This window comes from Oryctolagus cuniculus, chromosome 19 (genome assembly GCF_964237555.1).
Source record: "Oryctolagus cuniculus chromosome 19, mOryCun1.1, whole genome shotgun sequence".
NCBI classification, from domain to species: Eukaryota; Metazoa; Chordata; class Mammalia; order Lagomorpha; family Leporidae; genus Oryctolagus; species Oryctolagus cuniculus.
In genome coordinates, this window is record NC_091450.1 from 65,929,845 (window position 1) to 65,942,113 (window position 12,269).

The following is a 12,269-nucleotide window of genomic DNA, read 5'->3' on the forward strand; positions in this document are numbered from 1 at the left end:
AGATCTATTTTCAGTTAACTTTATACACATATGATTAAGCCTACACTAAGTAAAGAGTTCAACAAATAGTATATAAAAAAAAAAAACTGTTTCTCGACAGTCAAGACAATGGCAGTTCAAAGACATCACATCTCAAAGTGTCAATTTCACTTCTATATATCTATATATTACCTTTTTTTTTTTTAAAAAAAGGATTTATTTATTTACTTGAAAGAGTTACATAGAGAGAGGAGAGGCAGATAGAGAGAGGTCTTCCATCCACTGGTTCACTCCCCAAATGGCAGCAACGGTGGGAGCTGTGCTGATCTGAAGCCAGGAGCCAGGAGCTTCCTCTGGGTTTCCCAGGTGGGTGCAGGGGCCCAGGACTTGGGCCATCCTCTACTGCTTTCCCAAGCCATTGCAGAGAGCTGTATTGGACGTGGAGCAGCTGGCACTTGAAACGGTGCTCATATGGGATGCTGGCACTGCAGGCAGTGGCTTTACCCACTATACCACAGTGCCAGTCCCATAGATTACTTTTTGGATATTCTATTAGTTACCACAGATCAGGGAGAACACATGGTATTTGTCTTTTTGGGACTGGCTTATTTCACTAAATATAGTGTTTTCCAATTGTATCCATTTTGTTGCAAACAACAGGATTTCATTTTTTACTGCTGTGTAGTATTTCTTAGTGTGCATATCCCATAATTTCTTTAACCAGTCTTCAGTTGACAGACATTTGAGTTGATTCTGTATCTTAGCTATTGTGAATTGAGTTGGAGACACTGATTCTTTATTGTCTTCTCTCATCCTAAACTTAAAAAGCTGCTCTCTCCCCACCCCCAAGATCCTAATTCTAGTGTTGCAAGTCTGGGAGAGGGAGTAAAACAGTATGTGGCAGACTCAATAGGATTTGGCTCCCCAGATGCATGCAGACATTTAAACTCCAAAGTTTTTTGTTTTTGTTTTTTTTTTTAAAGATTCATTTATTTATTTGAAAGTCAGAGTTACTCCCAGAGAGAGGGAGAGAGAGGTTCACTCCCCAGTTAGCCACAATGGCCGGAGCTGCGCCGATCAGGAGCCAGGAGCTTCTTCCAGGTTTCCCAGGTGGGTGCAGGGGCCCAAGGACTTGGGCCATCTTCTACTGCTTTCCCAGACCATAGCAGACAGCTGTATCGGAAGGGAGCAGCTGGGACTCGAACCGGCGCCCATATGGGATGCCGGCGCTTCAGGCCAGGGCATTAACCCACTGTGCCACAGCACCGGCCCCCCAAAGTCTTAAATTGTTAGTGGATCAGTGGTTGGTGCATTAAGGGTCCAGGCTTCATCCAATTATGGTGTCTGAAGTGATTGGGAAGTGATTGATTGGATTAGGCTGCTAGGGTAGAACCCCATGACTGAGTTGGGATGACTTTATAAGGAGACCATTATAAAAGGCTTCCTCTGATTCCTGGCTCACCACATGATCTTCTGTTCACATGCCTTCTGCCTCTCTGCCTCTGTTTTTTTTTTTTTTTTTTTTTTTTAAAGAGACTTATTTGAAATGTAGACTTAGAGAATCTTCCACCTGGTTTTCATTCCCCACATGGCTGCAACAGCCAGGACTGGGGCCAGGCTGAAGCCAGGAGCTTCATTTGGATCTTCTACATGGGTGCAGGGGCCCAAAGACTTGGACACTGGGCTAATGTGGCCACCCAACCTTGAACTGCGAACTTCCAAAACTGTTAAGCCAAAACAAACCTTCTTCTCGCCTGAAGAACTTCTGATATTTTAGCTGAAGTAGTGAAAAACTAATATGCAAGGCTTCACGTGAGAGCAGAGTCCAGAAATACCCATTAGCTTACCATTTTATTAAGTGCGGCATAGACAACCTTCTTTGGACTCCAAAACTCTGGTAGTCAGCAACACTTGAGAATGGGACTTGCTCTTTCTCCAAGTAGGTAAGGAAAGTCTGGATCAACCCTTGATGTTTTAAATGCCAGGGCTCTTTCCATACCATGTTGACCAACCATCTCACCTTGGGAATTTCTTAAATTGCTACACAGAAAGGAGGTGAAAGTGACTTTAGTGTGTGAATCCTAAGCTCAAAGGTCTCCAATTTGCTGAGATTTAACACATTGAAATGGAAATGTTCTAAGTATGAAAACATGTTTTTACACTCAGGTCATAAACTATATACTTGACTGCCTGAGATTTTCAGGGCATCACAAAATCTAGTATGACCCCAGGCAAAAGGCCAGGGCACCTAGTATATTGTGTCCTTCTTAGTCATGACTCTCTATAACCAGGCCAGGCCAGCCACTGTTAGTGGCTCATTTTCTTTTCATTCACTGTTAAATGGGGAACACACCATACACCTTGAAATGACAAGGCACCTGGGCATCAACATTCAACTAACAGGTCCTGAACCCCTAGGAAAATGAGCAAAGGACCTACTGATGAACCCAGATGAAATTCTGGGGGGACAGCCCAGGAGTGCATTGTCAGGGCAGGGAGTTTTGGCCCCTTTTAGGAGAGCAATGAAAGTAACAACTGGATTCACTTTCCGGCACAAAGTCTCTAATGGAACCCATGAAAATGTACTTTTCAAAGTAAGAATTAATGTAGGGTTGGGGGCTAGTCTTGTAGCAGGTTAAGGTGTCCTGCTGGGCTTGTGACACCGGCTTCCAGTGTATCCTACTGGCTCTGCTTCTGATCTAGCTCCCTAATGTGCTTGAGAATAGTAGAGGATGACCCAAGTACTTGGCCCCCACTACACACGAGTGAAGCAGATAGAGTTCTAGGTTCCTGGACAGTGGCTGGCTCAGTCCTGGTCATCACAGCCATTTGGGGAGTGAATAAGAAAATGAAGATCTGCCGGCGCCGCGGCTCACTAGGCTAATCCTCCACCTAGCGGCGCCGGCACACCGGGTTCTAGTCCCGGTCGGGGCGCCGGATTCTGTCCCGGTTGCCCCTCTTCCAGGCCAGCCCTCTGCTGTGGCCAGGGAGTGCAGTGGAGGATGGCCCAGGTGCTTGGGCCCTGCACCCCATGGGAGACCAGGAAAAGCACCTGGCTCCTGGCTCCTGCCATCGGATCAGCGCGGTGCGCCGGCCGCAGCGCGCGGGCCGCGGCGGCCATTGGAGGGTGAACCAACGGCAAAGGAAGACCTTTCTCTCTGTCTCTCTCTCTCACTGTCCACTCTGCCTGTCAAAAAAAAAAAAAAAAAAAAAAAAAAAAAAAGAAAAGAAAATGAAGATCTGTGTCTCCACTTTTCAAATAAATCAATCCTCAAATAAGCAACCAACTCTATGGAGTCCACGCTTGTAAGTCCTTCACCAACACAGTGATCTCAGCTAGTCTTTCAGAAAAGGGAAGTTATGCCTTAAGCATAAGAAAACACATCTGCAGAGGAACTGCCTCCCTTAAGAGAATGGCTTTTCCGTTCCGTGAATTCGATGTGCCAGGGGAACAGTGACACATCATATGATGGAGACCCAACACAGCAACAGGTCCCCTCCTACAACCCATCTGAGATCTTTTTGTTTGAAGTGAGGCTTTCTGCTACTGCTATTTACTGAACTCTATGGGGATCTCTTTTTAAATGAATGGCATTGGCTGGTGCCACAGCTCAATAGGCTAATCCTCCGCCTACGGCGCCAGCACCCCGGGTTCTAGTCCTGGTCAGGGCACTGGATTCTGTCCCGGTTGCCCCTCTTCCAGGCCAGCTCTCTGCTATGGCCCGGGGAGTGCAGTGGAGGAAGGCCCAAGTGCTTGGGCCCTGCACTTGCATGGGAGACCAGGAGGAAGCACCTGGCTCCTGGCTTCAGATCAGCGCAATGTGCCAGCCGTGGCAGCCACTGGAGGGTGAACCAATGGCAAAAGGAAGACCTTTCTCTCTGTCTCTCTCTCTCTCACTGTCCATTCTGCCTGTCAAAAAAAAAAAAAAAAAAAAAAAAGAATGGCATGATTTCTAGTGAGCTACTCCTTTAAAAAACTCCTCAGGGAGCTGTCAGATCTGAATGTGGATGCTAATTTAATATCCAGACTAGACTAGATGAACCTAAAAGAATGGTTGAGACAATAGTGTTTTCCTGCCAAATGTTATGTTTGGCATGCACATGTATATTACATTGAATTAATGACCTTATACGTAAGACACTACATCTTGGAAGAAAATCACTTTATTCTACTCATAAACAATAACATTACAACAGCTTGTTCAAGGAGACCAAACATCTGTCCAGCCCCAAATTCAGTATCATCTCAATGAATTTCCACTAAGGAAGCTCTTCACAGCAGATGACAGGCTGACCAGGCGGCTTTACACTACTGATTACATCTGTATGCTAAAGTAACTTGGTCATGAGATCCAATTTTCTGCTTCATCCTGAGCTTCTTGATTAGACTAACCCTGCAAAAAGAAAAGCTGAGTTAGAAGAGCACTGGAAGCACCACTTACCCCTACCAGCCCTCCAAACAGAACAGCAGGGAAGCAGCCCAGGGTTGCTGGTTTATGCCGTGGCCAACAAAACCTCTACGCTTGGCACAATGGAAAACAGTGAGTGCACGTGTGCTTCTAGGGAACAAGCACCAAGGCAGAAACAGCCATTTTGGTACTAGACATAGCTTCAAGAAAGACTTCTGATAAACTTGGACATGCAATCCCTTAATTCCATAGTTTGAACACCTAAAAGCTATCTTCCCAATTTCCCAACCTAAATCAAAGTGCAAGATCAAAGTAAACATCTTGGGTAGACAGGAGGAAATCACAAAAAAAAAAAAAAAAAAAAAAAAAAAAAAAAAAAAAAAAAAAAAGAGCCAACAATCCAAAGAGCCTAAATCCCCAGTGTTCTACTGGGGACTTACCGAACTTTTCATCAGTGAGGCACAGATGCCCACTACTGATGAAAACGAAATGTCGTCTTATACTCATGGACTTAAGGGCAACAGACCACAAGATCTGACACACTGACTTGTAAGTGCTTGCTGAATAATGAAACTCAGAACATAACTGGTAAACTTCTGGACTAGTTCCTTATTAAGAGTTAAATTATGGGGCAGGCATGTGGTACAGTAGTTACGATGCTGCGTCCGCATCCTATGTCAGAGTGCCTGGCCTTATGTCACAACTTTCCTCCTGATTCCAGGTTCCTGCTAGTGCACACTGACAGGCAGAAGCGATGCTGGATCCCTGCCACCCACATGGGGATTGAGTTCGAACTCATGGCTTCAGCCTGGCTCAGCCCTAGCTATTGCGGGCATTTGAGGAGTGAGCCAGCAGACGGAAGATCTCTCCCTGTCTCCTTCAAATAAATAAGGCTAATTTTTTTAAAGAAACATTACTTTCCTCTAACTTGTCAGTTTATTAAACACACCCTCCAACAGCCCCATCATGATCAGGACTATCACTGTGAACTGAGGAGACACAGGTTGGCAAAGCACGTACCGTTTGCAATTCTGCACTGTCTCAGGACTTCATTGAAACCCTCACAGAGCTTAACGTCACTCTGGTTCTGGGCACACTCCAGAAACTGCTTTATCTCGTAGGAGCAAGGGCCAAACTGCTGCTGCTGTGCTAACTGGGCTCCCTGGGGCTCCTGTGAAGGCAAAACATCCAACACTGTCAAGAAAGGAAATCGTACTGACACCCAGACACACAGCAGCAGCCATCACCTGGCTATCTGCCACATCATCTGGGAAAGCAGAACTAGACAGATGCAAATTAATACAAAAAACGCAAACCATTAAAAGTAGGAGGCAAGTGAACTTAAACTAAATTCCAGTGGCAATCAGTCAACAACTAAGACAAAAGTAAGGTGGAATGGTTATCTGGGCATCTCAAGATTAAACAGTTCAGCGAAGCTTCGTGGAGGAAAAATGGGACTACAATAGAAAGACGGATAGATGGTTTCCTGTACACCACAAGTACAGAATACAGACTTGTGCTCGTTAGAAGAGAAAGGCTACACATCTCAGAAAGAGGGGAAATGGCAACTATCACAGGAGACCACACAGAGCAACTGAAGAGATTTTTGATGTCTTAACTAAGATTGAGACTGGATCAGTAAGCACTGCCAAGATAAAATCACATTAAAGGGAAAAACGGTTGTTCTGCAGTGAGTCAGGCTGGACTGTCACAATTCGACTCCTTGGGAAGAAACACAATTTGTACAGTACGATTCGTTGGTGCTGTTGAAGCACTAACTGAACTGCCCGATGTGGCTTTTGAGAACCCACTTTCTATTAACAGCATTGTAGACTCTAAAACTAAAGATAGTTCTACACCCAAAGAACATAAAAACTAGATTTTCTCACAGATATTCCCACGGGAGGAAAATGCTGCCCCAAATCTTACCTGGTAAGTGATGTCGGGCCGCGAGGGCTCAGCACTGTTTCCTCCACTGAAGCCCCCAGTGATGGCGTGGCCCAGCGTGTGCCCAACAGCAGAGCCCACGGCCACGCCAGCTGCAGTGGTGGCCATCTGGGCCATCAGGCCTGGCTGTCGGGGTGCCGCGGCGGGCGAGCCCACTGCAGATGGTGGGGCTGCTGCTGGCGGCTGAGCTACTGGTGCTGGCCTCGGGGCGGCTCTCATCTGAGGAGCCCGGCTTGAAAGAACATAAATACATTAAGCTTCCGTTTCTACTGAGCTTTGGAAATTACAAAAACCAGAACAACACGATAAAAAACACACACCTTTGTATCAGAATAAATCTCAAGATTTTCATTTTAAATTCTTAATCCCAGATGCTTACTATATACATATACAAACACAATTTCATCTAATTTTTTGTTACAGTGGTAATTACCAAGTGTATTTTTTTCCTGCTGTTTTGCAATAATTTCCATATGCTCACATAACCCATTGTATTTTTTCAGGAACACAGTTATTCCAATTCTTCATTAAGAAATACAGAATATTAATACAGAACATAGAATATTAAGAGTTAGAGGGGCCAGTGTTGTGCAGGTTAAGCCTCCACAGTGAGGCCTGCATCCCACATGGGCTCCAGTTCAAGACCTGGCCGCTCCCCTTGGGACCTAGCTCCCTGCTCATGAGCCTGGGAAAGCAGAAGATGGCCCAAGTGCTTGGGTCCTCACACCCAGTGAGTGACCTGGAGGCACTGCCTTTCAAATAAATAAAACACACACACACACACACAGGCAACTACTATGCATGACGAGAACAGAACTTAACAAGAGACGAAAATCTGCGCTTTTACGGACCTTATACACGGAGATCAAATAGTAAAAATGTCGTACATTAAACGTTAAAGAACTTTCAAGAGCAGGAGTATGAAGAGGGATATTGCAATTTTAGGAAAATCAAGGAAGCTCCCACTAAGCTGGTAACATTTGAATTAAGACCTAACGATGGACACCTGGGTAAAGAATCTAGCTCGGGGGGGCTGGCACTATGGCAAGTAGGTAAAGCCACCGCCTGCAGTGCTGGCATCCTATATGGGCGCCGGTTCAAGTCCCGGCTGCTCCACTTCCTATCCAGCTCTCTGGCCTGGAAAAGCAGTAGAAGATGGCCCAAGTCCTTGGGCCCCTGCTCCCAGAGGAAGCTCCTGGCTTCGGATGGGCGCAGCTCCGGCTGTAGTGGCCAATCGGGGAGTGAGCCAGCGGATGGAAGACACCCCCCCTTCCCGCCTTTCCTTCTCTCTCGGTGTAACTCTGACTTTCCAATAAATAAATCTTAAAAAAAAAAAAAAAAAAAAAGCTAACAATGGACACCTGGGTAAACAATCTAGTTCAGGTCTTTCACTTCAGAGATCCCAAAACCGGAGCCTAGTGAGGTAAGTGTGGAGCTACCGTACTCCCCATCTGCAGTACGTCTAGAACTTCCACTGGTTATGTCCAGCACTGCTTTTGAAAAACAAAAACAAAAACAAAAAAACAGCTGGAAGGGCAAAGACAGCTCCCATCCCTCTTGCGGACTCTCCGACGCCGGCGACTCCCGGGGCTGGGTCGAGACCGAAGCCCGGAACCAAGAATTCAATTCAGGTCTTCCACGTGGGTGGCAGCACCCGGGTCCACCACGTCCGCGTCAGCAGGCAGGGGGCGTGAGGAGCCCGAGTCCCCCGGAGACCGGAAGCGGGCGTCCCCACCCCGCCCCCACTGCTTGGACACTGCCAATGCACCCCGCTTTCTGCGCCCGCCTGTGGACTATTCCTAGGGCGCCCTCCTCCGAATCGAGGCTACGTCCGGAGGCTGTGACCTGGCTTCCTAGCAAGTGGCAGCTGGCCACGGCTTTATGAAATGCGCCTCCCGGCCTTGGCATGAGCTCTGTCCCTTCCCCCACGCTCCCAGCACACAGTGTGAACACAATCCACCTCGGTCCGGCCGAGGCGGGCTCTCTGCGCCCCCCCTTCCCCCACCTCGGCGCCCCGGGGCCGACAGGATTCAGAGATCCGTGCTTCGACCGCCACCCCCAGGTCCCCAAACAGCCTCACCTGGCCGGAGGGGCCATGCGGGAGGTACGGCTGCGGCTTCCACGCGGCATCTTCACGGCCAAGCTACCCCGGCGTCTCCAAGGACGAAACTCTGGCAAGAGTTCAAGTACTTCGGCGAAGAAGAAGAGCGGAAGGTAAGAGGCGGGGCTTACCCCAGGGTTACACCAATCAGCGCTCGGGCAGGATCCTTTCGTTTGCTGACGCCTCGGCGGCCCCTGAAGGTCATTGGAAGAGCAGGGCTTCACGGCGGAGCCTCGTCGTGCGTAATTGACGTAATGAGCTCCGCGCCCGGGCGCTTTATATAACCGGAAGATCCTGTGGTGCCCTGCAAACTCTGTCCCCCGACCTTAGCATGAGTCAGAAGGGTTAGCAGTTTGCTTCCTCGGCCGAAGGCTGTCGCTACGTCCTGCAGACGTTTGTATTAACATGGTGAGTTTAGCCCAACCTGTGCGAGTCACGTTTCTGGCTTGACTGCTGGGGGACCTTGAGGAAGCTACATATTTGGACAAATATTTTTTTGAGTCACAATGTGGCTGGAGGAAAGAAAGTTTTAGGCAGGGCTTGACAGTGTTGAGTTGCTTTGAGATAGCATCCTACACTGTGATTTGACAAGATTTTACTGAATGGCTAGTGTAGGCATTCAGCCCGATGTGCTTCAGCCATCTTGGGTCTAATCACCGTGTATCTTGACCAGTAGGTAATAACCTTAGAGGTCACCCCAAGCCCTGTGATAGGTACACAAAGTCACATGATTAAACTGTGGCCCTCACTTGCTATTGTTTCCTAGAGTCCCTCTTATCTAATGTCTGGGATACCTTCTTATGAATGTTAATGTTTCTTGAAAAAGTGTAACGTGCATTCCAATTGGCTGTGAACCACCTTTCTCTGTAAAACTCCTCTTTTCCTGACTCATGGCATAGGGATCCACTGTCTCAGCTGCCCAAGACCACCTTCTGTCCATAAATCCCCCAATAAATTACATTCTTTGCAATCTTAGATTTGTGCTGTTTTGTTGGTCCTATGGCAACTTTTGCCTCTGGAGGTCTGTTACAGTACACTGGATGTTTCAGAAATAGCACCAAGTAAAACAAGATTCTAATGTTACACTGAATTAAATTTGGCCTAGATTAGCCTCTGTACATAACTGATTGGCCTAAAATAGCTTGTACTCTGAATTGATGTGTGTGAGGTAGCTAGGTGGACATTAGCCTATGTATATATAAGAGGGGCCAAAGGAAATGGGGCTATTAGGTCTGATAACACTGCTGTTAAGGTCCTTGGAGCAATTTTTGGGAATTCCACACCCACATAGCCCTCCACCCAGCGATTTCTCAGAAGAGGAAGGAAAGGAGAAGTGGAGTGGTGGTGAGGACCCATGTCCTTATACATAAAAACTACAACCTGAATATCGTCTGGGCTCTGAGTCCTTTGCTGGTATGCTGCCCTGGTCTGTCACGTGTGTTCTCTTCATTAAACTTTGCTACCTCACTTACTACTACTCTCTGTCTCACATCTGAAATTCTTGCGTGAAGACATGAACCTCTGAGCAATTGTTTCCAGTAACATAAGCTGATTATAACTTATGTAATCAAGAAACTGATTCTCACACAATTATAGCAGTCAAATTTCAGGCAATCACACAGCCAGTTGATCAGACCATGTCCAAACAAGGCAAATGCTGTTGGCTTCCATCAGGTTGTTTCTGTATGTCATATCCTTTTCTGGGCTATAAATATAACATACATGTTAGGGCGGGGCATTCAGAACTGTCTTCTGTCTGGAATGCTACCAGGTTCTAAACCTTTTTATTGCTCAAGCAAACTATTGCACTGTTCTCAGTTTTTGTTTTGAATGCTATATTTATGGAATTTAAATTTCAAAAAGGGGAGACACAGGGGCCGACACTGTGGTGTAGCAAGTTAACACCCTGGCCTGAAGTGCCGGCACCCCATATGGGCACCGGTTCAACACCTGGCTGCTCCACTTCTGATCTGGATGTTGCAGCCATTTGGGGAGTGAACCAGTGGATGGAAGACCTCTCTCTCTCTCTCTCTCTCTTCCTTCCTCTCTTCCTCTGCATCTCTGTAACTCTGCTTTTCAAATGAATACAGAAATCTGAGATGATCTTTGGATACTTTTTGACCTACCTGCACAGTTGCTGCTCCTGCAGTAGGGTCTGGGCCAGTCCAGGGTGGCTGGTGACAGTACCTCTGTGATTCAAAATCTGAAAGAACTTTGGAGAACATTCACTGCTTTTAGGATCTGGAAGCAGAAATTAGTCACAATAATAACTTGGTGATACTTTTCCTCCATGTCACCACCACTTAATTTAGGTAGGTATTTGTGTCTCCCCTTCTTTTTTTTTTTCTTTTTTAAGATTTATTTATTTATTTGAAAGTCAGAATTACACAGAGAGGAGAGGCAGAGAGAGGGGGGGGGGTCTTCCATCCACTGGTTCACTCTCCAGATGGCTGCAATGGCCAGAGCTGGGCCATTCTGAAGCCAGGAGCCAGGACCTTCCACTGGGTTTCCCATATGGGCACAGAGGCCCAAGCACTTGGGCCATCTTCCACTGCTTTTGCAGGCCATAGCAGAGAGCTGGATAGGAAGAGGAGCAGCCAGGACTAGAACTGGTGCCCATATGGGATGCTGGCACTGCAGGTGGAGGCTTAGCCTACTATACCACAGTGCCAGCCCTCACATCTGGGTTTTCAAAAAATATATTTATTTTACTTATTTGAAAGGAAAGGGACAGCGAAAGAGAGAGAGCTATTTCACTCCCCAAATGCCCACAACAGCCAGGGCTAGGTGAGGCCAAAGTCAGGAGCCTGTAATAATCCAGGTCTCTCACCTGGGGGGCAGGAACCCAAGTATGAGAGTCTTCCGTGGTACGCATTAGCAGGAAGCTGGAATTGAAATTGGAGCTGGGTCTTGAACCTAGACACTCTGATATTGGGTTGCAGGCATTCTCAGTGGCATCTTAACCACTGCACCAAATGTTTGCTCCTGATTTATTTTTTTGAAGATCATTTTAGCTGCTGTTACAGAATGGATGAGAAGCAGGGAAGGGCACAGAAACCTACTGAGAGCTATGCAGTAGGAAAGTAGTTTCAATTAGGCAGGCGAAGGTGGAGGAGCAGGACGTGGTGGGATTCTAGACATTTAGACCTGATGAGACTTGATGGTGGACTGAACGGGAGGAATGGCAGAGTAGGAGGTATGAAGGAGCCAACTCCTTGGCTTCTGATACAAAAGACTACATGGATAAAAATGCCATTTACTGGGAAGGAAAATAAGGATGGGGATAGTTGGGAGAGTAGGTTGGAAATAGAAAGTTCAGTTTAACAAGTATCACAGATGAGCAGGTGATCAGCACAGCAGTTGGGATGTCCACATCCCATCGTGGAACACCTGGGTCTGAGTCCCGACTCAGCTTCAGCATGCAGTTTCCTGCTAATGCACACCCTTGGTAGGCAGCAGGTTATGGCTCAAGCATTTGAGTCCCTGCCACCCACAAAGAAGGCTCAGATGGAGTTCCAGGTGGCTGGCTTTGTCCTGGCCCATCTCTGGCTCCTGTGAGCATTCTGGTAGATGAAAAATCAACCTCTCCCTTTCTCTACATTTCCAATAAAGTGAGAAAAAAAAATAAAGAATCAATATGCCAGGAAAACATTTAAATGAAAATGCCAGACAGGTAGCCAGAAATATAGGCATTGAGCTCAGACTTGAAACGGATTCAGCAGGCTCTGCTGGAGTCCCTGGCTTGTAGACTGACAGCGCCTCCTGCTCCGAGAGGGAAAGAAAGTGCTCCAGGGGAACACAGGGAGGAAGGAGAGTGCTGAGGACTGGACCCT

The 12,269-nt window shown here is 47.0% G+C and overlaps 1 protein-coding gene and 1 pseudogene across 1 annotated transcript; one reads left to right on the forward strand and one right to left on the reverse strand.

The window, feature by feature from the left end:
• Positions 1-4,127: 4,127 nt before the first annotated feature.
• Positions 4,128-8,684, reverse strand: CHCHD2 (coiled-coil-helix-coiled-coil-helix domain containing 2). The gene is made up of 4 exons (XM_002722282.5): positions 8,416-8,684; positions 6,318-6,567; positions 5,409-5,559; positions 4,128-4,373 (listed from the first exon to the last, which is right to left on the reverse strand). The coding sequence occupies exons 1-4, from the start codon at positions 8,463-8,465 to the stop codon at positions 4,363-4,365; spliced, it is 462 nt and encodes a 153-aa protein (XP_002722328.1). The 5' UTR covers positions 8,466-8,684; the 3' UTR covers positions 4,128-4,362.
• Positions 8,685-8,729: 45 nt separating this feature from the next.
• Positions 8,730-12,269, forward strand: part of LOC108175751 (type 2 phosphatidylinositol 4,5-bisphosphate 4-phosphatase pseudogene) — a 79,382-nt pseudogene continuing 75,842 nt past the window's right edge.